Source organism: Chamaea fasciata, unplaced genomic scaffold (assembly GCF_029207755.1).
Source record: "Chamaea fasciata isolate MVZ Bird 193981 ecotype frontalis unplaced genomic scaffold, bChaFas1.0.hap1 SCAF_4, whole genome shotgun sequence".
Taxonomy (NCBI): Eukaryota; Metazoa; Chordata; class Aves; order Passeriformes; family Sylviidae; genus Chamaea; species Chamaea fasciata.
The window spans coordinates 14,785,100-14,810,289 of NW_027094089.1; the positions used below are offsets into that span (position 1 = coordinate 14,785,100).

General features: G+C 36.1%; 1 protein-coding gene across 4 annotated transcripts in view; it reads right to left on the reverse strand.

The window, feature by feature from the left end:
• The window catches only part of PIK3C3 (phosphatidylinositol 3-kinase catalytic subunit type 3), a 68,665-nt gene that overhangs the window by 9,584 nt on the left and 33,891 nt on the right, over window positions 1–25,190 (reverse strand). For 2 of the 4 annotated variants that reach the window (XM_066180882.1, XM_066180880.1), the window contains 4 exons: window positions 22,910–22,994; window positions 21,718–21,792; window positions 12,659–12,827; window positions 7,087–7,177 (listed from right to left, as the gene is read on the reverse strand). In XM_066180882.1, the coding sequence (XP_066036979.1) occupies window positions 7,087–7,177; window positions 12,659–12,827; window positions 21,718–21,792; window positions 22,910–22,994 (420 nt within the window). Of the gene's footprint in view, window positions 1–7,086; window positions 7,178–12,658; window positions 12,852–21,151; window positions 21,308–21,717; window positions 21,793–22,909; window positions 22,995–25,190 lie in introns of those variants that run through there. The other 2 variants (XM_066180881.1, XM_066180883.1) reach the window with 2 other exon arrangements.

Below are 25,190 nucleotides of genomic sequence, written 5' to 3' on the forward strand. Positions count from 1 at the left end.
TGACTGGGGAGCACAGGGGGGTGGGAAAGCAGTGTGAGTTTCACTACAAGCCACATGAAAAAAATCTGGAAAAATAAGCTCAGGTTCAGAAACAAGGTAGCTCAGAAGCTTTCTGTTGTACCTCCAGTCACATCTCTGCTTCAGCTTTTATACCTGTGGAATAAAGGTAATTTTTTTTTTAACATGAAATATGTTAAAGTAAAAAAATAACCAACCAAAAAATGTATCTGCTTTCTCTTTTTGCTAGTTTCCAAACAGTTACACTGATCATTTTCTTATCAATGAAGCCCTCATCAGTGTTCACACAGCCTTGTAAACAGAGAGTTCTCTCAGTATTACAGCCCACAGTCAGATGACTTTCCTCTCTTCTGGACAGTTTGATTTTATCCTTTTTTGTGTCTCTCCAAAAGTGGTACCAAAATGAATAGGGCTACTTTGACAAGCAGCAGATAAGCTCCTGCTTATGGGAGCCAGGTATTTGTGCTGTCTGTGCTCACAATAACCTTGCCTATAACACAGCATCTTTGCAGCACCTTCTTTAATCAATGGACATCTGAAACAGAGCTCAGTCAATTAGGACACTGTGCTCCAATGCCTGCTGAATCCTTTGTCTGCCAATGAATCACCGGTCCCTGATGATTTCTCATTTAAAGGTCAAATCTGCTATGAAGGACAGATAGAAACCATCTGGCTTTCCTGTAGAAAAATAAAAAGCTTTTTTTGTTAGGAGGTGACAATGCTGAATCCATTAGCTACATCTGAAGAGTGATGGTGCACCTCTTCCTTACGCAAAACTGGCTACATAATTGACTCCAGATTTTAGTCATTACTACTCAGAATTTATAGCATTGGCTGATTTTACAAAGCCCAACAATTAGCAATTAACACTGCAGCTGTGCTGAAAATGGAAAAGCAAGGAGCAATGGCAGGAAAAAAGTGAGTGTAGTAATATCTTCATTGTATTATCAGTTATGCATTGACAAGTCAATAAAACTATTTCAGCCTAGTCTTCATCCTGAAATCCAAGAAATGGAAAAGCAAATGTGAAGAGTCAAAAATTTAAAGGCAATTATCTCAGAGGCCAAAGAAAGGGAAAAACACACTGAGGAGAATCCTCTGCTACTCTTCAATTTAATTCCATTTTGTGACATTTTTGAGCCAGGTTTTCAGAAAAGCCTAAATCAGAGAGTGGCAGTAGGAGATGGCGTCATGAACTGTATGATGAAGCACACTATACTGACAGCTTTCTTTATAAATAGTATGGAGAGGACAAAAGGACATGAAAGGATCAAAAAGACAACTAATTTTAAGCTTTGCAGTTACGTTTTCTTGGTCAAAAACTGAATTTTACTATAAAACTGAACACCAGGAATCTGAAAAGGGTTTGTCTGGGTTTGAGGATGGAGACAATTTTGTGCAGTTGGTAATCCCTGGTTTCCAGGTTTTCTTAATATAATAAAATATTGAATATAATGAATATAATGAATGGGTGATCAAAAATGGAGTGAGGGAAGTGAGCCAGGACAACAAGCTTTTCTTGTCTTTCTGGGAAAGTACTAGCCTATTTTTCCATAAATACTCAGTAAACTCACTGAGTGATACCGTGTATACTCACTGCAAGCAGACAGCTGGTTCAAAAACCAGTTTTCCAAACACTTTTCAAGAATAGTTGAGAAACTTCAAACAGAGCTTTGTTTGTTTTTGGGTCAATGCTTACTTGCTTATTTTCAGTCCAATTTTAGCTGTGAGAATGCAAGGTTAAGGTCAGCACTGATTTAATTTCTGAAAACAAATGCTCTGCAAAGCAAGTAAGAAGATACTGTCAAATTCTGATGGCTTTAAATCTGTACCTTCAGGTCCAGATTTAAACCATTTAAACAATAGTGAGTTTCTGCTTCTTTTCATGCTAGCAGGAAAAAAATTACCCTCATTGCCAGCTTGCTCTGGTAAGTAAATCAGTTTGTGTAGTTTGCTCTCTTTTGAACAAGAAGATTGTGAAAGCTTCTACAGGGAGGACAGGAGCAGAGCACCCAGATGTGCTTAGACCATCCTCTGCCAATAAACCATTTCAAAGAGGTGCAATCTATACCTATTTCACAGAACACTGTACATGACATAAGCTACTGTTTCAATTTTGCCTTTACTTGATCTGTTTCTCCCAAGACACTTCATAACTTTTGGACAAACACCACTTGGACAATATGCCTTCCATTAGATTTTAAGCTTGATTATGCACTTGAATTCTGTCAGTAGACCCCCTGAGATGTCCCACTGTTATTAGATGGTACAGGATAATTCGGAAAAAAACCTGCCAGAACAGTCTGCCGTTGTTCCTCAGGTTAGTAGTTACAGTCTTAAAGAATATTTTCTGCACTCAGATTTTTCTAAAAGGTTTCATTTAACATTATCAGTATGAAATGCTTAAAAAAAAAGTAATCACGACTCAAATCATCCAAGGCCTCACAGAAGAGGATACGTTTCACTGAAGTTTCCTTATGATCTGACTTGGTTTCCTTCTATGACTAAAAGTAAAAAAGTCTTTCCAACATCTTCTCTTAACTACTCTTAACTAGTGAGCATCCCATTATCAAATACCTGTACACTACAGGAAATGACAAGAGACAATACAACAGATCAAGACATAAAAAAATCAAAGCAGCGTTCTTTATTTTATTTCAATTTCTTTTATTCTAGCCCATGGTAGAATACCATATGGTAGATGCAAAGTTTAGTTTTATTTAGAATATGTGTACTCTTATTAAAATCAAACCTTCATTCTGGCTCTCAGACCACAGTAGATTATTTGCTGAAAATTTAGAAAAGGGGAACACAAAAATTATATCTGGATGCAGTTTTTAACACCTTCTTGTAACCAGCAAGCAGACACTTCCTGCAAAGCATCTCCCTGCTCACTAGTAGCACAGGATGCCCCTTTGCTGAAGACAAAGGTTAGATCGGGAGTTCAGCTACCCTCTAACTATTCTTTCATACATCTAACAATGCTTTCACTTTGACGAAGCAAAATTGTGGCCGTTAAAGAAAAGTCTTTCTTTAGCAATAGCTTTTAGAATAATTCATAATGGCAGTAATATTAATAACAGCATAATATTTCATAACAGCAGCATAGCTATGCCTGCTGAAAAGTTCCAGTATCAAAGATCTTTATGTCAAACTAATTGTTTGACAAAATAATTGCAGTGTAATATTTCAATAGGCATTGTAAGATATATAATATATATACTACTTCAGTAAGCATTCCTTTGTTTTACAAAAAAGGAAATTACTCTCCTTGCAGTTTCATCATCAAACTAGTATTCTCAGTAATCTCCAGACTGAGATAAAGCTAACCTATCTTGTTGCCTGTAAGCCCAGAGCCTGAGTGGCTTCAGGTCCCTAATGCAAAAGAAGGGCCCTACAGAAAAGTGAGCATAAATGCTGCCACTACAGCACCAATGAGGAAAATGCTGACTATGAACTTCACCTCTACTCTTCACCAGGACACCTTCTTAGATCCAGGAACATTTGTAAATCTCCACCTTTGTCTTCTGTAAAAGTGATATCCTGACTGAAATGGCTATTGACTGGTCTCACATATCAAAGGTAATTTAATTTTGCAGGTCAGTCCAAAATGGACCTTTACCTAATCTGAGTCTGTTGAAATATATATGGATTTTTTGTTAAAGCTTTAGGGAAAAAATAAAAATCAATTGAGATGCTGAAAGCATTTATTCAATTTTTCTACAACAAGGTACAGTATTACCTTGTTAAATGACTGAATCAACTTGCCACTCACACCAAGAGAGGCAAGGTACCTTGTTCCTTTTTTTTATTAGTTCTAACAAAACTTATAACTGATTTCAGATGGGCTAATGGGTATTTAACACCCCAAACAAGTTTTCTGGTACGTCATTAAAAAAACCAACAAAACAAACAACAGTAACCTATTCACTGTTATATAACAGGTTAAGATGATTCTGATCCTTGTCCATTTAAAGCTGTTTTCTGATTTATCATTTAGAAGTAAGATAGTAAAATGAAAAATTGAAAACTAAAGAAAACAATTACTTTCACAGGAGCTTTGAACATTGTCATAAGCATCCATCAGATCATAATATCAACAGCTGTTTCATGGAAGACTCCTCTGCTTACCCACTCTTTAGGGGATCCCAGGATGATGTATTATTTTTGCACAAATTTAAGGAGTATACTTAAAGGATAACTTTGAACCAAAAATACCAAACTGTCAACAGGGGTCAGAAATAGCTGAGCTGTCAGAAAAGAAAAAAAAAAAAAAGTTTATATAAGATAACTAAACTTGAGAGAGCTGAACAATTTGGCTATCTTCTGGCAATACCTTATTGTGTGGGTTTTGTTTTTCTTTTTAAAGGAACAAGCACACTCCAAATTAACTTAAAAGAACCTGGCGAAGTAGGATCTTTCTCAAAGTGATTTGCATTCCCTATCAGAAACACTTGCCTTACTTTTTAGTTCTATGTGCTTTGACATTTTAAAGCCTCTGTGAATGGACAGCCTGGAATCTCCCATGAGGATAAACGTCACAGTTCACCAAGATGCAGCACTGTGAAGCTCAGAATCCCAGTAACTAATTTCGGCATTTGATCTAATAGTGATCTGTCATGTAACAACTAAGCTTGTGCTCTTTTCATGCAATGAAAGAAAGCACTGTTATTTCTACTTTGTAATGGAATTTAGAAGTAACTACATGGATCTAATTCAGAGTTCAGGTGGTCAGAGCATGCACTGGTAACGCCACAGTTGCGGGTTTAATCCCACATGGACCACTTACTTAAGAACTGGACCTGATGACCCTTGTGGGTCCTTTCCAACTCAGAATACTCTGTGAATTTCCTTTTCGATTTTGCTGCTTTTCATCATCTCCAAATGTATGCAATACCGTCATGATTTACATAATTTTGATTTTTAACTGTTGTACATAAGTGAACTGTAACATAACTCTCAGCTGCAGAAAAGATTTTCTGGCTTTCAATTCTGTATCGATTTGTTAAGTCAATAAAATTATATTGGAAATTTACATACAGTAAAAGAGTATTCAAGTGTCTGAAAATTCCCAACTATTGCTATATTAAAACTATCCTTTACAAGTACTTTACAGAACCCAACATCCTATTATCATTAATTACTGAAGGCATATACCCTTTGAAAGCATTTCTAGAGAATTTTCCACCATAAAATGCACTGCCAAGATATGAATAAGAAACAAGGATATTGCATGTTAATGAGCAGTAAGTATCAGAAGACTTGGCAAAAATATCAGAGCTCACAAGAACACATTCAAGGCAAGGATAAACAACACTGTCACATGAGCAACCTGCCCTAGTGGAAGTGGCCCATGGCAGGGGGATGGAATGACATCATCTTTAAAATCCCTTCCAGCCCAAGCCATTCTGGGATGATGTGATCAAATGACAGGGAACCCTGGACTAGTAATAAGATTAAAATGTATCCTAAGTCTCCAACTTACTGGTGCAAACACTGAAGAACCAGCACTTCTGAAGTTCAATGAAACCACTGGTTTGAGCTCCTGATGACTGTTACAGTCAAGTACAAACTTGCCCCAAATTAACCCCTGCTCTACCTGTTGATGCGTACTTCAAATTTTACTAGGATTTATGGTGCATTTAATACTAGACTTTGCAATCCAAAAGATCTTCCCCCTCTTTACTGTATCACTCATGTTTTCAATGAGTAAGCAGAGCCAAATGTGTCTTGTTTATAAAGACGAAATTCTTAAGATAGGACTTGCACACTGTTGGGAAGGTCTCTTCCTTGAAAAGAAGATGTGTCTACCTAAGTGTAGTTACTTCCCAAACTTGGCAGGTATTGAACTATTTCAGTTGCCTGCTTCAAGTTTTAATCTCCTATGCTCTATGTAAGTAACCTACACAATCTGTAGGACATTTAGGTACAGAAGTGAGGTCCAAGTATTGATAAGAAGAAATAATTTGCTGTCATTTTCTCAGAAAAACAGCTGAGTGGAGGGAAAATCGTCATCTTTACCACAAAACACAGCACTCGTGACTGGCTTCGCTTCCTGGATTTGGAACTGAACAGCTGCAAGAACTCTGTATCGATTTGAAACCAAGAAACTCTAAACAGAAATGCTTGGATCCTTGAAGAGAAAAGGAAAAATTTGTGCAAGTCACAATTTAGTTTTCTTTAAGGAAATTGTATTAGAACATGAAATATTTGAAGATTCTGAATCTCTGCTATCATAGCTTACTTAAAACAGTGAAGAACAGCCCATCTGAGAGACAATCTACCGCTTGAACAAGAATTACACTAAACTAATTTCCACTGGATACATAGGCTCCACAAAGTCTTTTGGGTAATTAAAACAGATAGCCCTTCACTGTAAATCAGGTTATAAATCAGATTATAAAGCCCCAACATTTGTCTAAAATGTAAGTGTAATGAAATCTAGATGGAGATGTATCTAGTATTTTTCATGTCAACTATTGCTCAAACACCAAATGGAGAAGAATGACTTAAGCTGGTATAAAAGGACAAAGGTAGAATTATGGGACACAAGTCTGCCTTCACAATGAACAAAAATTTCTTGTTGAAGATATACCAGCCTACTGGTTTTAAATCTTCAGTAGACTGAAGATTTAAATCTTTCAGTAGACTTTTTTATCTAGAAGAAGACTAGTTTTATAAACCCATCCATGACTTAAAGGTTTCTAGACCAGATAGAACAATCTTTAATGACACAGTCAGCATTGACTGCTTCACTTTTCCTTAGTTTAGAAAGGTGGAAACACTGGTTTTAGCTAAAATACGCAGTGGAACAGAGTACTAGAACAGAGTATGTAGCATTCTATGTATGATAAAAAGCCATTCTGTATTCACAGGCACACATGCAAAGTGTTCTCCAAGTACATTCTCCTATCTTTAACTTCAGTGTTTCCAGATATTGCTCAAAGCTTATGAAACAGGAGCAAGTATTTTCAGGTGAGACACAAATAAGTCACCATCACAAGTGAATGAAAAATTCATAATGAGATATCCGGGGTTACTGAAAGACAGTGAAAGTTTTGTGATTACCTTTTTTACAGTCTTGTCAGGTTCAAGAGCAATATCTGGAATGTTGGCATCCACCATAAGGGAAAATAAATTCAAGATCAAGTTGGAATACCTAAGCAGAAGAGCAAATTAGATAAAACACATTGTAAATGGTGCAAAAGACATTTTGTAATGTAACTTAAGAACTCATCATCAAACTTGGTAAGAACTGTTAATGCTTCAAAGATCCATTTTTTAATACTAATTGAAAGTATTTGTGTTAAAGAACACAAGATACTGATATAAACTATCAATGTTTACCTTCAAAATCTCTCAAACTGCCAAAACTGAATGAAATGCTCTGATTTTGTTACAACTTTCTAAAATTGTCAGAAAATTTACTCAGAGACACATCAAATACAAACAATGATTTAATATATTTTTAGTTTTAATGCCATTTTCTACCTCTGGTAGGATAAACATATGCTAAAATACTGATTTAAAGGTTATTTTTTATTAACAAATGATACAGCAGCATGATACATATTCTAAGAGATGAAGTCTCCATAAGTAGAAAAAATCATTTTTCCAATCACTGCAAAGGCTTTTGACATAATGAGTTAAATATGTGACCAGATCCAAGTCTTCAGTTGCTCAGTTAAGCTCCAGTAACAGTGGTAGCACAGTACACTTAGAAAGTATAAATGTCATCTATAACCATTAAAAGATACAGGAGTTTTAAGCCATTATAAGAAACAAAACTTTTCATCTTTAAAATGGTATTGGAAGCACTCATGACAATTTTTTTTTAAAGAACACCATTTTGACCTTGCAAAAAATTAGCTGTCAGTTTCTTTATCAAAGGATAATTTTCAAGCAGTTCAATGCAAACTGAAACTCCCTCTGCAAAAAGATCTAGTTCCCTTTAAGACACAAAAGATGTTACTGACTTCACCACTTGAAATACTGCTAAGAGAACCAGGAGCATCACAGATGATAGAAAATGGATGATAGCAGCAAAACTTGTTTACTAGGAAGCTGCTGAATATATATCAGCTGACAACTGCAAGGAGTACAAAGTACTTCAACTAAACAAAAGGTCTGCTTCATAGCTGCATTTTACAAAGTAAATATTGCTCAGAAAGACATCTCTATAGAAAAACCTAATTCCAATAAAAACTCTTGACACTTTATTTATTAACTAACACTGTCTAAGACATTCCAATTTAAGTTTTAAAACATTATAAGGACAGCATTAAAATCAACTGTTTGGCTAGAAATCTTCAGCGCTTTATTTCTTTCAGCAGTTTTACTTCACTTCCCCAGGGGCAGGAGTCAGGAAAATTACTTTTATGACAAATTGAAAGAAGAAAAGTTAACTCTATCATTTTGTTTTGGGTCTGGCTAAGGAATCTGGCAGTAAGGTTGCTCTGCTGCTAGGAACAGACACCACAGATTTTAATGATTTTTTCTTCTACTTGCCTGAAACTCACAAATTTCTTTTTAAACCTGCTTAAATGTTACAGGTACGTGCTCTCAACTCTCTTACCAGGCTATTGGTACCTTCAGTAGTTTTCCCTTCAAACTGATACAGAATCCAAAGTCTCAGAATCCCTTTTGCTCTTCAGCTGTACAAAGGATAAAAGCTTATAAGCACTATAGGTTATTGGAGCTATATATGTGATGGAGGCTTGTGAAAAAAGGTTTTAAAAGTCTAGGCATCATTGTTAGATGCCAGTTAAGAGATGGTTCTGTTCCATACAATGAAGTCTTCTGATTCTTGACCAACAAGATTACCTGAAGAAACACACTTGGGGGGGAAAAAAATCAAGGAAAGGTAATTTGGAGGGAGTGTGGAGTAGAAAAAACCCTAAAATTAAGGAAGAATTTCTCACTATACTATATGCAGGTCTGTCCTCTGCCCTTCACAACATTTCTATTAACTCAGTAATCAACTGCTATCCTTCTTACAGCTAACTTCTTTGGCAAATACGCCGTCAGGTTTACAGCTGGGGAATTGACAGCCCAAACTCACCTAAGGAGAGATTTTGCGGAATCACCCGAGTTAGAAGCCTGACTTGTAAAAAATCAAACACCTTTGTCAAGCAAGGGCTATCACTTATCATTGACGTCTATATTAGAAAGGCCTCTGAAACAGGTGACATCCATCCACAGCCAGAACAAACTGTGAGCCAGGTTTTCCTAGTTTTAAGAAGATTTAATGGAGTACCTAAACCAAAACCTAAATCTTCCTCACATCATTCTTTGCTTTCTTCAAATTCAGTACAAATTAACTCACAAAATAAATGAGGACTCGGCTGCACTGAAGGTTGATTAACTTCTGGTTTGAACATGAAGTACTGTTAAAGAAATTCAACAAAAAGGCACTACTTCTACACAGAAGAGGTCTCATATATCAAGAAAAAAAACCACATCAGACAAAAGGTCAAATTCTCATTGCTGTTTTCTGAGAACAGCAACTTTTGTTTTTAAGTAGTTTATCTCAAATACCTGTTTGATCCTAAGCATTCCTTTATTTATTTTTTCAGTATTTACCAGACCCTTTGCATACAGATGTCCTAAACCAATCAAATATTTAGGGTGTTGACTTTGCAATATTCTACCAAATTTGAAGCTACAAACATCCGCTATTAAGACAAAGACAGGAAGGTATACAGTAATCTGCAGTCCCAAACTAAGGCCCTGCTTACCTGGTCCAACTCAAAATTTCTAAGTTTAAAATGCCTTAATACTAATTCTCTTTCAGTGGAACATGACATCCCCCACAACTCAATTCTCTTCTCAAGAGCATGAACACTCCCTAATCATTGTAATGTTGCAGTTAGCTGTAATAAATTACAGCATTTAGTCTTCCCCAAGTATCTTCTCACAGTCCAAACTCAGTGACTATGGACCTGATCTCACCCAGCTTCACTTTTGCTCTTCTGTCTTCACCATCTAATCCCAGCTTTTAGAACACTATCCAGACCCTGCACTGCCTAGCTACAACCTTTCCAAAGGAGCAGCACTTCCCAAGGGCCATCACAGCTTTCCACTTGTTGCGCACAGTGCTTCCATTCAGATCTGGACAGCACCCTCAGTGACTAAACTGAGAACAGACTGGGGAAAAAAACTGCTCTGGCCAACGGGACAACCTCACCCACACAGGGAAAAAAAATCTCAGCCCAAACTACAGCTTCTGTCCCTACTCCTACTTACCTCCTACTCCTTCGTCCATAACTCAAACTGAACAGCAAGCTTCTCACAGGACTAATGCAGGGGAAACCCTTACTTGGAAGGAACAAAACAATCTAGAGACTCACTCTGGAAAAAAGTTCTGAAATGCTCTGAACTAGATGCTTTGCTGCCACAGATTGCCCAGAGAGGATGCAGAGTCTCCCTCAGTAGAGATATTCCAGAACGTTTTGAACATAACTGTGTGCCATGTGCTCTGGAATGACCCTCCCTGAGCAAGGAGGTAGGACAAATGATCCATTTTGTGACACTAGCTAATCTGCTGAAGATGTGTAAGCAGGAAATTCTTGGTGGAAAGGAAATGCTGACACGTGGTAGGATTTAAACATCTTTAAACAGGCTCAACAAGCATAATGAAAACATAAAAGACTGCTACAACACTAGTGAAGATGCAAGTTCTGCTGACAGCCACAATTTGCCCTGCAACACATTCAGAATGCAGCAGCTGCTCCTTCACTACAGCACTGCTGACAAACACAACTGATTACTGATGCTCAAAAAAGTAGAAAGCACCTCCTTATTCCTACTCCCCACGAAAATCCCCCAAACTAACTAAAGAACATACAATAATGATCATATGCCAAACTGCTTACAACCAGAAACAATGGACAAAACTATTCTTTCACTTGTAACTTTAAAAATTGTTACATTTTTTTCACTATGTAACATCCATTCCACCAGGAATTCTGATACACCAAGATACAACACTTGAAATATGTAGAGAACTGGGTATTCCCCAGGGAAATAAAGAACTAAAATAAAGCACAATCTGATGGAGGTAACAGAGTTTGCATTTTGTTTTAGCTATCAGAGGTTATGATTTCACACTGCTTGGCTGGAAGATGTGTCTGTGAGTAAGTTTCTGTCAATATGCAGAACTGTTAGAACTGAAGTGTTCCACATGCAATTATTATTTTTTAACAAGTAATCCTAATCATTTTTACTTCTAGCTGCTTAAAGTAATAGTTACAATAATCCTAATATTATCATACTGTATTGTTGTAAGCCTTAAGGATATTTATCCCCAGTTATTTAAAAATGTTTTCCGATAAAGTAAAATTCTGGCGATACTATAATTACAACTACAATTCTGGACATTAAAAATGAAACTATCTTGATTTACAGTTTAGTTGTATACCCAAATTACCACTATACTACACATTTACTGATGATCTTTGTAGCAAATCATTACATAAATTAATTCATTTAATAATCTTTCACTGACACAACAGACCTTTCCACTGAAATAGCTAGATTTAAACAATAAGAACAAGTATATGTCAAGTATATGAGAAATAAGAAACACTTATTTAAGCAAAGCAAAGTTCAGAAGTTGGACTGTTCTTTGAAGTCATGAATATTGCTGGCTGGTAACATGCCACTGGTTTTCTGAAATTGCTAAATGGCTTTTTAACCTATTAATAATGTCAGTTCCTAGACCAACTCCTTAGTCTTCTTCCTTTAATCAATTGAAGAACTACCAATGCAGCATTTTATTTCTTATCACTGGCTGCTTTCCATATTCCAGGCACTTTTCCCATAAGCTTTACTGTATTACCAATTTCTTACACATATTTGAAGGCTTCTATTAGGTAATCTTTGATATTAAAATGAAAATCTTTCCGCTTCATTGAAGACATGCTAAATCAGATCCCTGGATAGACCAAGAGTATATACCTGTGCTCTACTCAAACAGAATAAAAATGAGCTACTTATTTCAGAAAGTTGATGGGTAAGTAATACAGTCACTGCAAAAGAATGAAGTTGATTCCAAATTTAAAAGAAAGATCTGTTGGTTCACAGACACCAGAATCTAAAGAGTTTTTAGCTGCCACAATTCTGGGTATTTAAAGAAATTTCTAACATGCTTGATTGTCACTACAAGTTGCTAATTTTTGTTCCACAGGAGCTGAACTGAACTAAGCATATGTACGTGTCATCCTCAAGCCAAAGAATTTGATCATCACTAATTTAAACTGGAGGAGGATAAAGCAGCAAATGAGTCATGACTTAAATTAAAATGACAGTTCCTTGATCATCAATAATCAGAGGAAAAGAAGCTTAAGGGCAAAAACATACCCAAAAAGAAATATAATTTAATATCCGACTTGAGTTATGAAATGAAGCTTTTAAAGTTATTAAACAAGCAAAACTGGGGACTTCAACTTGAACAACTACATTCACCCTCCACATTACACCAACACTGTGATGTTTTCATTCCTTTGTTTCAGACAAATTCTTGTGTTCACATTTAAACAAGGTTTAAATTTTCAACAGAAACATGTCAGCAATTCATTTACTCTTTAGAGTGGCTTTAGAGTGGTTCTAATGAGTTTTGGCATAAACCCAATGCTGTTACCTGCGGAGGTGGAGGAAGGCTGTGTAGCACTGCTTACGGAACTCCTGGTACTGCTCGCTCTGGGTGCCTCCCATGCCTTCCACCATCTCCTTGTTCAGCTTCATCGGGGGAGGAAGGGGCTTGGGGTCCCGGCCCAAAATATAACCAAAGTCAATGTGAAACAGTTTACCTGTAGAAGAAGGAAAGGCAAACACTGCACATAATCAAAGTTCTTGCTCCAAAACTTAGAAAAACAGAATCATTATGAAGATAGTAAGGAGCTCCTAGAAAGTTTTCTCTAAGGCTTATAACAGTATATTTTTTATCTTCAGCTGTTAACTGGAAATGATGGTTTTAAAGGAGCAAAGCTGATTAAGAGTACGAACAAGATCAGTTTTCCTGCTTTTTTGATTTTTAAACATGTGGAGTATATTCACAAAGACAACCAATACTGAAACTGGTCAGTAGATTTAAAATGCAGTTTACATAATAGATACTACTAATTCTTTGGACCTTCATTATAATTTGTTAGCAAATTTAAATATTAATACTTAAATGCATGTGCAATGTGTGTTTTGCATTTGGTTGTTGGCATGAAATATGATAAATTTAACATACAGCTCATATAAAAAAGAGAAAGTAAGACTCATAATCCTATAAACAACCTTTTAAAGCCATTGATCAACAAAGAGGAGTTCTATGCTGCTTACAAAGTCTTTGGTGCTGTTCAAGTAGGGTCAAAAATTATCAGTGGTTTTGAAATACACTGAAGAAACATCATTACAACTTCAAATTTGAAACTGGATTTCAAATCCACCAAAAAGTTTGTCATACCCTTTTTCAGTACTAAGATGTATTGCTTCATTTGACCACTCAGTCAGTTCTCAATTTAACTGACTGCATTTAGAACACTTCTGCAGCATTAACTCAACAAAAATTTGTATATGCCTCCTGTCTTCAAATGCACAAGGCAATTGCCCTTCCTATCAAGAGCCTGCTGTGCTCACCATAATGCTCACACATTACTGGGGGCAGAATTCAGTGTTCCCTTCCAATATTACTGAACTATGCTTGTGATATTATTGATAACAAAATGAACAGCTCAACTTCCCTTGGTAAGCTTCAGTTTACCTGCAACTTCACAAAACCTAAAATATTTAGATTACCTGAAGAATAAGTATTTTATAAATACACAAAAAAATATGTTATAGAAACAAAAGTAAAACAACTAGTAATTCTTAGGTAGCCATTTTTTTTAGAAATAATCTTGACTCAGTTGAATACTGTCCATGTTAAGCAAAAAAAAAGTCTCTGAATGTGTTCTGCAAATGTATTTTCAATCTGGAATGTGTAATTTAAGCAATGACTTGAGCCATATCACAGCTACATTACAAAAAGATGGTTAGACTGCACATATGCATACAGATACAAGATAGAAGATCTTTTAAACAGGAAGGAGGAAAATTATTAGCATGATTGTTATCTAGACAAACACAGAACAGAAGATAGTCTTGTTTCAGAATTACAGAACTGAGCAGCATTACAGACAGGGGTGTATTTGCTATGGGGCATTTTAACCTTCAGCATCTGCATTAATTTTAAGATTTTGTAAGATCTGGAAAAAAAATGGAGCAGTCATATTTTTCAGTTAATCACCTGTCTTTGACTGTTTCATTGAATAATAATGTAGTATCAATAGAAAAGGCTTCTTGAGATCTGTCATAAGCATTTCTTCTTCAATCCAAGAAACAAATTCCATGACAGTGCAATTTCAAAGAGAGATCACAAGTAACCTGAATAAGAGGCAAAGTGTTTGCTGACTGATAAATGCCACAACCATTACATTTTGCATAACTAATTGTGCTATTAAAAAAAGCTTTCCTTCAATACATTCTTTCTGGGCTGGTAGAGGAGATTCTTTTAGAGCTTATTTTTGTACACCAGATTTGTGAAGCAACCACTTTCAGAACCCTTCAAACATTAGGCTAGTAAAAATGTTTAACTAAAAAGTTTTAGGGACCTGCTTTCTCTTCGCTTATTCAAATCTGCCACCTTGAAGAGTCAAGAGACAACATTTTGAATAAAACAGTAACTTTTGTAGCAGTAATTTTTTTTTTTTTCAGTTTGCTCTGGAGATAAGGAATAAAAGATGATAATTAATAATTTACACTGGTAACAAAGACATTTAAAACATCCAAAAATATTTCAATAATCAAGTGATAAACACTTAGAAAGTGAGATGAGGGCATCCTGCATTAACATTATAGGTTTTCTAGCTGTACTTCAAAATTCAGCTGATTTTTAGGCTGCCTTAAAGCGTATGTACAAGCCCACATTTAAATAAATATTTTTACAACCTTTCAAACCTGTCTACTAAACACAGACTTGACTAATTTTAACTCAGCTCCTGCAAGATCAATTAAACTAGCACCCCATGTTACAGAACATGGACAAAAGGCTCTCCCTGGTGCCTGCACAAAGCTGCTACACCAGGAGCACCATAAGGGAGCACTGAAGGTCTAGAGATTTCTACAGTGAAACCTGACTCATGTTACCCTTCAGGACTTAACACCTGAACAAGTGAAGAACAAGCCTGCTTTGGACAAATTAAATTTGCTATATATTTAATAAGGAAGTAGGTGATGTTTATATTCTTATTTAGTTAATAAATGCATCAAGTTAATCAACTCAATGATTTCAAGTCTTTTAATACCTATATAAAAAGGTTGCAACTATGTCAAGTGATCACCCCAAGAGCCATTTGTATCAGGGTGTTACACTGAATATTCCACTTTCATTATATTAATGTGACAATTTTCACTCAGCATAAGTCTTATTTGCAAGAATAAGGGGACCTTTGGAGGACACCTGGTCCAACTCCCTGGTTGAGCAGAGACACCCAGTACCAGGTGCCTTAGCCAGGGCCATGTCCAGACAGTTTCTGAGTATCCCCAGGGATGGTCTCTCTACAACCTGTATCAGTCATTTCCCTGTAACAGTTCATACAGCTCATATCATGGTATTTATATACAGTAATCACCTGTCCTCCCAGTAATCCAGCCTTCATGTGAACTTTATGCAGCAGTACTTTTTCTAAAGGCTTTTAACTACCATGTTTTACAAACAATTACATGTCCTTCCTTCAATATACAATGTGTCATAACACATACACTTCTATCTCCTACACCACGTTTTACCAAGATACTTCTTCTGATTCATTATGCCTTAATTTAAAGGGTCCTAATCTTCAGACATGCCTGTAAATTACAGACAAAACTGGACCTCTACTTTGGTTTACTACAGTTCCCAAATGAGTGCTAAATTATAAAGGTGAGGGGGTTTTTTTGTTTGTTTCAGTCATGATTTAAACTAAAACCAGGAGTTACTTAAGACAGCAGGTGAAACAGATCTCATCTTTAAAACTAGTGCACTAGAAATCACCCTGTCCTCCCCATTTTTTTTACTGTAGAAAAAGCAAGACACAAGGCATTTACTGACTGGAAGAAGGTAAGAAGCTTCCAGGAGTAAGCAGCATGCTCATGTAAAATCATTTAATTGAAAATCTAAAAGCTGATACTGTTGGGTACTTTTGAGCTTTTTTAAAAAAATTCTTTTATTCTATATGTTTGACTGTCTTTTTCCACTCAACACCTGGTATTCTAACATATGGAATAAAGAGGACAGGCCACTGGACACTTCAAGGATATGGCACAAAACACGGACGTTAACTTGACTAACAATCAGGGCAACAGGAATTTCAAAGTCCATACGACTTCCTTTCCGCCTTGAGAGTGATCTTTGATTAAGTCAAGCATGGACCTTGTAGAGAATAAAAACTGATACCTGGTACTTGCAATAGCCAGTAACACCTGACTGCAGCTGGAGAGGGTGATCTGTCCCTCACTTTCACTGCTAATACCTAGATTTTAATACAGGAGAAAGTTCCTATGGGGCAGCACAGAAATTGTTTCATTTTTCTAGGAAAAATCACTGAAAACCAGACAGAACTCTGAAAACCTTAAACAAAATGCAGAGGACAGAGCAAATTAGACGCAATCACTGAAATAAAGTAAGTCTGATGGCAAGTGTCTCTTAACAGTAAAAATGCAAATTACTTCAAACTACTCTGTTCGCATTGTTCAGGAAGAACAAAAAAAAACAACCAAACAAAACACCCCAAAATTTCATTATTTCGTTGTAACCCTCAAACACCACTATTATTTTAACTTGTCCCATATAAAAAATGTACAATTTAGTGATTATGTTAGCTGAATTCCTATTTCAAATTTGAAGCAATAGGATAAAAATGCCTCTGATGAAAATGACTGGATGGATAGGGTGTTTTTCTGGCTTTCCCAGCAAATTCTGATGTTACTGTCAGAATTTCTGTTTTGCTAACAGACCACTGCCATGATGAAAAAAATCGAGATGCCTAATTTGTTGTAGTAATTTTCATTAGCAGCATCTTACAACTTTTCCAGGGCTACACAACAATGAAAGTAAGGTGAATTTTTAAGAACTTATTCAGGATGCAGGTTCTGAAGTCAAATGCAGCAACAGATGGAGGTGAAGTTTAACACTGTCACCCATGTAACTGCTAAGAGCCCAGCTTGTTTTAAGCATTATAACTCACCTCCCTCCCCCAAGCTGTCCATTCTCAAAATACATTCCATACAGGCATATTATAAGAAAAAAATAGGTCTGCTATTTATAACTAGATGACAAATGCTGTTCAAGGTACCTAGAAGAGAAAGTGTTTTAGTGGATCAAAAGCTAAAAGATTATGTTCTTTTTGCAATAAGCACCACAGAAAATTGAATTCCAGAGAAAAATCTAAAGCACCAAAGTATGCATTAGTTTTTACTTTTTTTTTTTTTTTTTAAATAAGGATGTCCCTCTGACAAGACTAGTAACATCTAAAAACATCTTTTAAAATTTATATACTATAGTATTTTGCAACATTAATAAATGTATTTAACAATGTACTTGTCTAAGTACTGATACAGAGTGAATGTTTGAATCCTGCAGGTTTTCCATTTCTACCATCTCAGACCTGCTCTGGGATAGATTTTTCTGACTGAAAAACACAGGAAGTCATTTCATATATGAGTCTGTTCAGGTCTTGCCTGTCTTTGCCTGGCAGCCCTTTCTAACCAAGACCGAAGAATAAGTGTGGTATCAGTTGGTGACCGCAGTTCTACCTCTAAGCATTAAATGAGAAGACAGCCCAGTTCTTTCATCTATTTACACATGATACCAAATGCAAATGTGGTTTTCAGGTTCTGAGCACCCAGTCTTTGACCTGGTCTTATATATTAATAACCGAATTTTATCCACATAGCAATTTTCCCTCCTGCTACAGAGCAATTTCAAGTGTAGGGCTCAGGTCAAAACCCCTATACTTTGGAAACTCATACTGGGAACTTGCATTTTCATGCATGTGACCCGAGGTTACTGAAAGATAAGCAGGCCATCACTAGGGTGAGAGTAAGTTGATCAGACACATACATAAGCAGGACTATCAAGAAAGCCATCTGAATGTCTAGCTTATCGTACAATACCTACACATAGCCTGGACCTTTGTGAAACCTCGGCATGCCTATAAAGAAAGTTGAAATTACTAAGATACCTCTAATGGGACAGGAGACTTCACTTGTCTCTGAAAGCTGAAATACTTTCTAGCTCTCCTTATGACTGTACTGACTGCCTTGCATATATGAAGACATCCATGTCTGGATATTTTATTAGTACCTAGATCCAGACCACAATCAAATCAGAGAGTGTAAGAACTGCAGAACAAAGTGTTCTCAGGGGAAGGCATGGCATAATTGCAATATACTAGCCTAATGCATATTCCACAGAAGTAAACTGAACATGCTACACCTTGTATATCATAATCCAACTTCACAACCACCCAAATGTTCCTTCTAAGTGTGATAGATGTAGTATATAAATTTGCGTATAAAATACTGTACGTAATAAATTTATGAATTGTCACTAAAGATTTGGACTCTCAGAAGCGACTCGAGGGCATCTCCAAAATTCTAAGGTCCATTATGCAGCTGTGAAAACCACAAAATTTGCAACAGAAACAATAAAGTTGGACAGGAGATAGCCCATTCATCAAGGGTGGACCCCACTTCCCCGGTACTCAAAATCTGTTATCAATCTTGGTAGAGGATCCGGGAAGATGACTGAATCAGTGCCTCAGAGAGAGGATCTGGGAGGATTCTTGAGAGATCTTTTCATACCACCAAGAAACCTTTCAAACCTCACTTGGAAATAAAGGAATACATGAATATTCAAACTTTCAATGGACATAGCCGCCAGGCAGAAAAACTGTATAAAAACTGTACACCGAGACCCAGCATTTGTGGGCAAGGTTGGACAGCACCCTTGTTGCTGTTCCTCTGTCCACCCAGCATTCGATTGATGTTGTCCAATTTTATTGTGGCATTTTAAAATTGATCTTGGAAATTGCTAAATAAATTCTTTGATTTTGGATTGGTTCTTAATCATTTATAACATAAGGCAACAAAAGGAACGTTGGCTGTTAAATCAGATGCCAGCTTCAATATATAAATCATTCTGTAACCCTAAAAGGAGGCACTGACGTTGCCTAAACCTGGGCATACTGTGGTGATGTAAGCCCTACACCTCCAGCAGGTGCTTCCAAATAGGGAGAGTCTCAGTTTACCTTCAGACATTTTAGGGAGTTAGCTGGAAAGTTCTGTGGGTTTCTCATTGTAATTGGCTCAGAGCCAGCACAGAAGTGTGGACTGGATTCCTAGAATGTAACTCAAAGTCTGTTGTTCATCTCATTGGGCCAAGGGCCAAAAAGTCCCCACCTAAGTGGTTAAGTACTAAAGAGAGAGAATAAAGAAACTCCACACTTTTTGAGGTGATGTAGCAAGTAGGAGACTTGGCTCTGTGCTGTGCTCGGCTTTGTTTTTGTTTTTTGTACTATTTTCCTTCTTTATTAAAACCTTTTCGATTTTTCAAGACACGCTTGATCATGCCGTCTCGCTAATTAATATTAGACACGTTTCTGCCAGGCTGGCCCTCAGAAGTGTGGGTACAATCCATAGCATTCAGCTGAAAAACAGTGTATTGTTATCTACAAACCACAGTAATATCTGACACAGATTTAGAAACAAGATGTTAAAACACAGAGCAATTGAAAATGCATTTTTTTCTCCATGAGAAGTAAAAAGTTCACAGTTTTCGGAGAAAATAAATATCCCTGTCACGCCATACTAGCATATAATGTGACCTTTGGGTTACCAGCCAAGACACATTTATGAAACTGATGCAAGCCTTTTTGCAATTTTTGACATTAGTGACAGATAAGGATGTTTTGACTGAAGGTTCCCTACATCTCCTTCGAAACACACTTCTGCAGCTATCCTTGAAGTATAATGATACAGCACTTAAAAACCTGAAATTACAGATTTCAGGATGGAATGTTCCATCCTGATGTCTTGTTCAAGACCACTACTACAAAAAAAACCCAGTCTATTTCTAGAACTATAGGCAAAAAAGAATCCTGAAAGAAAAATAAATTATTTTATTAGATTACTGACATTTCATGCAAAAACCCACATTTCTAATGTGTAGAAAACAGTATGTTTTTATGAACTTCTCTACCTAGTGCTTAATATTTAAATTATACAGTATCTATTATAAGCATAGACATCTATGTGTTACAAGATGATGCACCAATTCTGTTGGAAGAAGACTAACAGATGTGGCTACTTTGACCAAACTGCAAGGTTGAGCAAAAAAAATGTAATGATATATATAAGAAATATGTGAACACACAGCTGGTACCCAGCATTCTTACCCTACTGGAAACCTTCAATTCATTAAATAAATATCATCAAAAAAGGATGCATATAGAATTATATAATTTTGAAGGAGGTACTTGGAGCATGCATTCTTCCAGAAAAGAATGAAATTAGCTTTTCCTAACTTAAGGCTAAGCAACTCCCAGTAGCAAGAAACAAGGCTTGGTAGCAAGTCTTTGTAGTACTTAGAACATGTGGAACACAAGTATTTCTCTTGATAGCTCACAAAAGCTCTCAGTTTGTGGTAGATCATGGGTTTTCAAACTTGGAATGTATGATGGATGTGCACTGCCCTCTGCTGTTCTCCCCAAATTCTTACAGTAAAGCCACTGTGCTCTACTTCTTAACAGAGACAGGTAAGATGCACTTTACCCCAAATCAAAACACTGAACTATTACTAGTCTCAGCATGCAAGCAGAGCCTGCTATGGAAAGATTTATACCCACCCCCTCAGATAAATGAGAGACCTCTCAAGACACATCTTTAAATGACTGCCTGGATATTTTCAAACAGGTAAGGTAAAATACACTTGCTTTAGTTGTTCCCCCATGAACTTAGAGCAAGACCTTTTACCCTTATCAAAGCCAATTGTTAATTTTCTACTCTTTCAGACAGACTATCATGGTTAAAAGCAGTATATGCTTCAGCCTTACCTGTAACTAACAAGCCTTCCACATGTATGGGCCTCTTTTTCCAAATAAATCTTTTTTTAAACTTTCTCATGCAATGAAAGTTTCACTTCATAATAAACACTTAACCAAAATTCTTAATTCTTCACCACTATGTAATGAAGGTATCCAAGCAATCAAAACTCCTAGGGAAGCTGTAGTTCAAAAGCAAGCAAGCAAGTGAAAATAAGCCAAACAAAAATTCAGAAAAACATTCCCCTATATGAAATGTTATTTGTCAAAGCTTTGTAAAGCTCATGCAGCTACACATGAACACACTTTCAAATGAAAAAAAAAAAATTGAAATTCCCTCTATCCCAAAGCAGTGATTATAATAGTTGAAGTAGCTTTATTTTCAAATCCTTCATTTTCTCTAGTGAAGAAATCATCTTCTTATTATACACTGAAGTAAATATTACCTTAAATGAGACAATATAACTTACATTTTAAAATATAATCTACTCTGCAATACTCCAAGTGTTATATTCACAAGGAAAATGAAATGAAAAAGTACCAACACATTAAACAACTGTTGCTATAAAATTATACTGCTAAAAAGAATTACCTGTTTTTGTTAGCAACAGATTATCCAGATGTCTATCTCCAACTCCAAGGATGTAAGTAATCACACAATAACCAGCTGTAACAAGTAAGTTGTAAACATTAGCATGAGTACCTTTCCTGGAGAGTAACAAGTTCCACACAATTAACAACAGCACATTACATTATCTTAACTCTAGTTCACTAGCAATAAGTATACCACAGAGACTTAGGGCAGGAGTGGTGCTAGTGAAGAATAATCAGGATTATCAGCACTGTGAAGAACATTTGAAGTACTAAAACTCTGGAACTTATTCAGTACTGTTGAGATTTTATTTTGTCACTATACAGTTACGTGCCTAACCCTAAAAGAACTCAATTAGTTCAATTATTGGGATCCATGTACTTCAAAAGAAGCTGAAATATTTTGAGCAAAGTAACTGTACATGTTTTGAACTGAAGCTATTTTAAGGCCACTGTAGACAAGTGTTAGGCATTGATATGAGCCTGGATATCCACATCAGCAGCATTCACAAGATCAGCAGTGATGAACAACAAACTGTTTTAATTGTTGCTTTCAACCATTAACCAGAACAGGCTGAAGCAGTTCTAAAGACTGCACCATCAGAAAGAGAAGGGCAAAGGAGAAGACACTGTGGAGTCACACCTGAATGCCCGTGGTTTTTTGGTGGGTTTTTTTTGTGGTTTTTGTTTGTTTGGTTTTGTTTGTTTGTTTATTTGGTAGAATGAAGGGATTTTTTTAAACTTTTTGAAAAACCAATGTGGTATTTTAACACAGCCATCTGTTTACTGAAAATGAACTACACTACCACTTTTTCTATTCATACAAATGTAACCACAGCCCCCCAAATGCCTACTGTTTTCAAAACCAATTAGAATTTTGATACTGCTGGTTTATCATTATATAAACACATGACCCTGCATTATGAAGGCCCCAACTTACAATACAGAGAGGGCAGAGATAAGATTATTGCTGGACAGAGTATTTAACTCATATTCTCCTTTAAGAACCGCCAAGAGCAGACTTGTGTGTGACGTGCCAGGCTTAAAATTACTCCTTTCACCACATTTCTGACAGCAAAGTACATGCACAGTGCCCTGTTTGAAGCCACCTAAACTGAAATATCTTAATACCTCATCCACCACACTCTTCAAACTCCACCTAAGAAGTTAACAGCTGTTAGACTGTAACTCACCACAGCTCTTAACATACGTGTCCATCACCTCTGCGCTGATTCCATGAGGGCCAGTCTCACTAGGGGCATGTTTTCTGAAGAAGTTCTAGAGAGAATGGCATGAAGATATTTAGCTATTCCACATGATATGAAACTAGGTCTTTAGGAAAAAAAGATATTTAAATCAAGACCACACATGGCCATTATTACAATCAGGTAAACTAACAACTTCCCCCAAAACACCTCATAAGATCTAATTTAATATCACTGTATTTATATTCTGTCTCAATCATCACATCCTTACACTAGACACGGAAATTGAAAAGCAGTTTCCTTTATTAAATGTTTCAGAAAATTAACAATGCCCTCAAAAGTTACTCATCAGTAACCATGAGTGACAATACTTCCAATGCAAACTGCTGAGATCATACCAACAAAAACTAAAACAGGATTAACAGTCCTCCTTTTAAATACATTGGGCAAACATGCTCTTACAGGGTTTATCATCTTTATATGCCTCCTTATTCCTCAATAAGACCAACTGCTGCTATAGAGTTTAAAAAGAAAAGCCAAAGTCATCAAATGGAAAATGCGAATTTCCTGTGAAATGTGGACAGGGCCAAACAGTCCTTCCGTCAGCCCAAAAACAACTCTTAATCTTCTTGAGTAAGAGCAAACTCAGTTATATCCACACCTAAGAAAAGTTTCTTCCAGTAGGCACAATCTAAGGAAGCACTGAAAAAGGAGCGTGTTAGTCCCCTGTATGGTGTACACGTTACTAAAATCATAATGAAAAGCTAAGACACTTATGAAACGAACTTCTAAAATATGAACTGTAATTTTAAGATTGTTGATAGAAGGTAAGTAACACTGAAATACCAAAACGTTTTCTTTCCTGCAGATCTGTGTTACAGCAGGCAGCACTGATTTACTGCCTTTTAATCTTTTCAGTAGTTTAAGTAGTAGTTATACACAGTGCTCATCTTTACTAGAACAGCTGTGAAATCCAAAACGAACATTTCCAAAAAGAGTAAACCAAACTTCCACAACACCTGAAAGTTCAATTACTTTTCATTTCCTTGGCCTACGATGCCCAGCTATTTTAGAATGTCTCAGCACAGGAAATTTCACTCTTTTGGCACATTACTTCTCCACAGGAGTAATTGCTCCTTACGTATGCACAGCAATTGAAACAATAGGGCACCTATTTCCAGTCATATTATGATGTTCTAAGTAACTGAAAAATAACAGTTTCACAGGCATTCTAGATATATTATTTTATAAAATATGTGATGGACTAAATTATGAAAAGTACACGTCCAAGATTATAAAGGATTGTCAAGAAAGCACTTTATAATCTGTAAAATTACTGACTGTGCAGATGTACCTTATCACAACATCTGCAGAATGGAAAGCTAAAAAAAGCAACTTAAGTAACTTGATGCTGGTCACTGATTAGTGATAAGCATTTTAATGTGTGGTAAATATTTGGTAAATTTATTTGTTAAGCAAATAATAATGAAAAACTATAAACAATTTAAATCCTATTTTTAACATATGTAGGTTATAGGAGATGAGAGCTAGTTTGCTTTTGCTCACAGTTACTGAGCTACAAAAATTGCAAACTTCATTTTCATCTACAAAAAAGGAAAAAAGCTACCATGACAAATCAAGTCCAAATAAATATGCTCCATTTTCATTTAAAAAACCTATGAGATACTCACCTCATATGGCAATTTGGTATGTTTTTATCCAGCTATATTTATCTCAACCAGGTGAGCTCTGCTACCTAGCTTGTGTGCTATGTCTGAAACCTGTATGTGTCTTGTGTGCAACTACTCAGTTGTATGTCCCCACTCAAATCCATGAGAATTAAGACAATCTGCTAACAAAACCAATTCACAGTACCTATACATCCACAATTGAGGGGAAACAGGCTTCAGAAATTATATGAGCAAATTATTTAGTTGTTTCATCAAAGAAAGAAAAGAACTAATTAAAAAAAATTGACAAGGTCAAATGAATGAAAGACAAACACTGAAACAAAACATGCAGCAAGAAGTTTCAGGTGTCCTATTCACTACAGCAAAACCAGGATTTCAATATCATAACTAAACTCCACTGTAATTTATTTAGTGTTAGTTTTAGAACCTGAGATACTCCAGTGGTCATTTATATACATATATATATAAACATATGCAGGTGTATGATACCATAAAGGTATCATATATATATTAAAAATACCTTTTTAAACATCTGCTGTAATAACCCCAAATGTTTCCAGCCATAATTTGTCTTATAA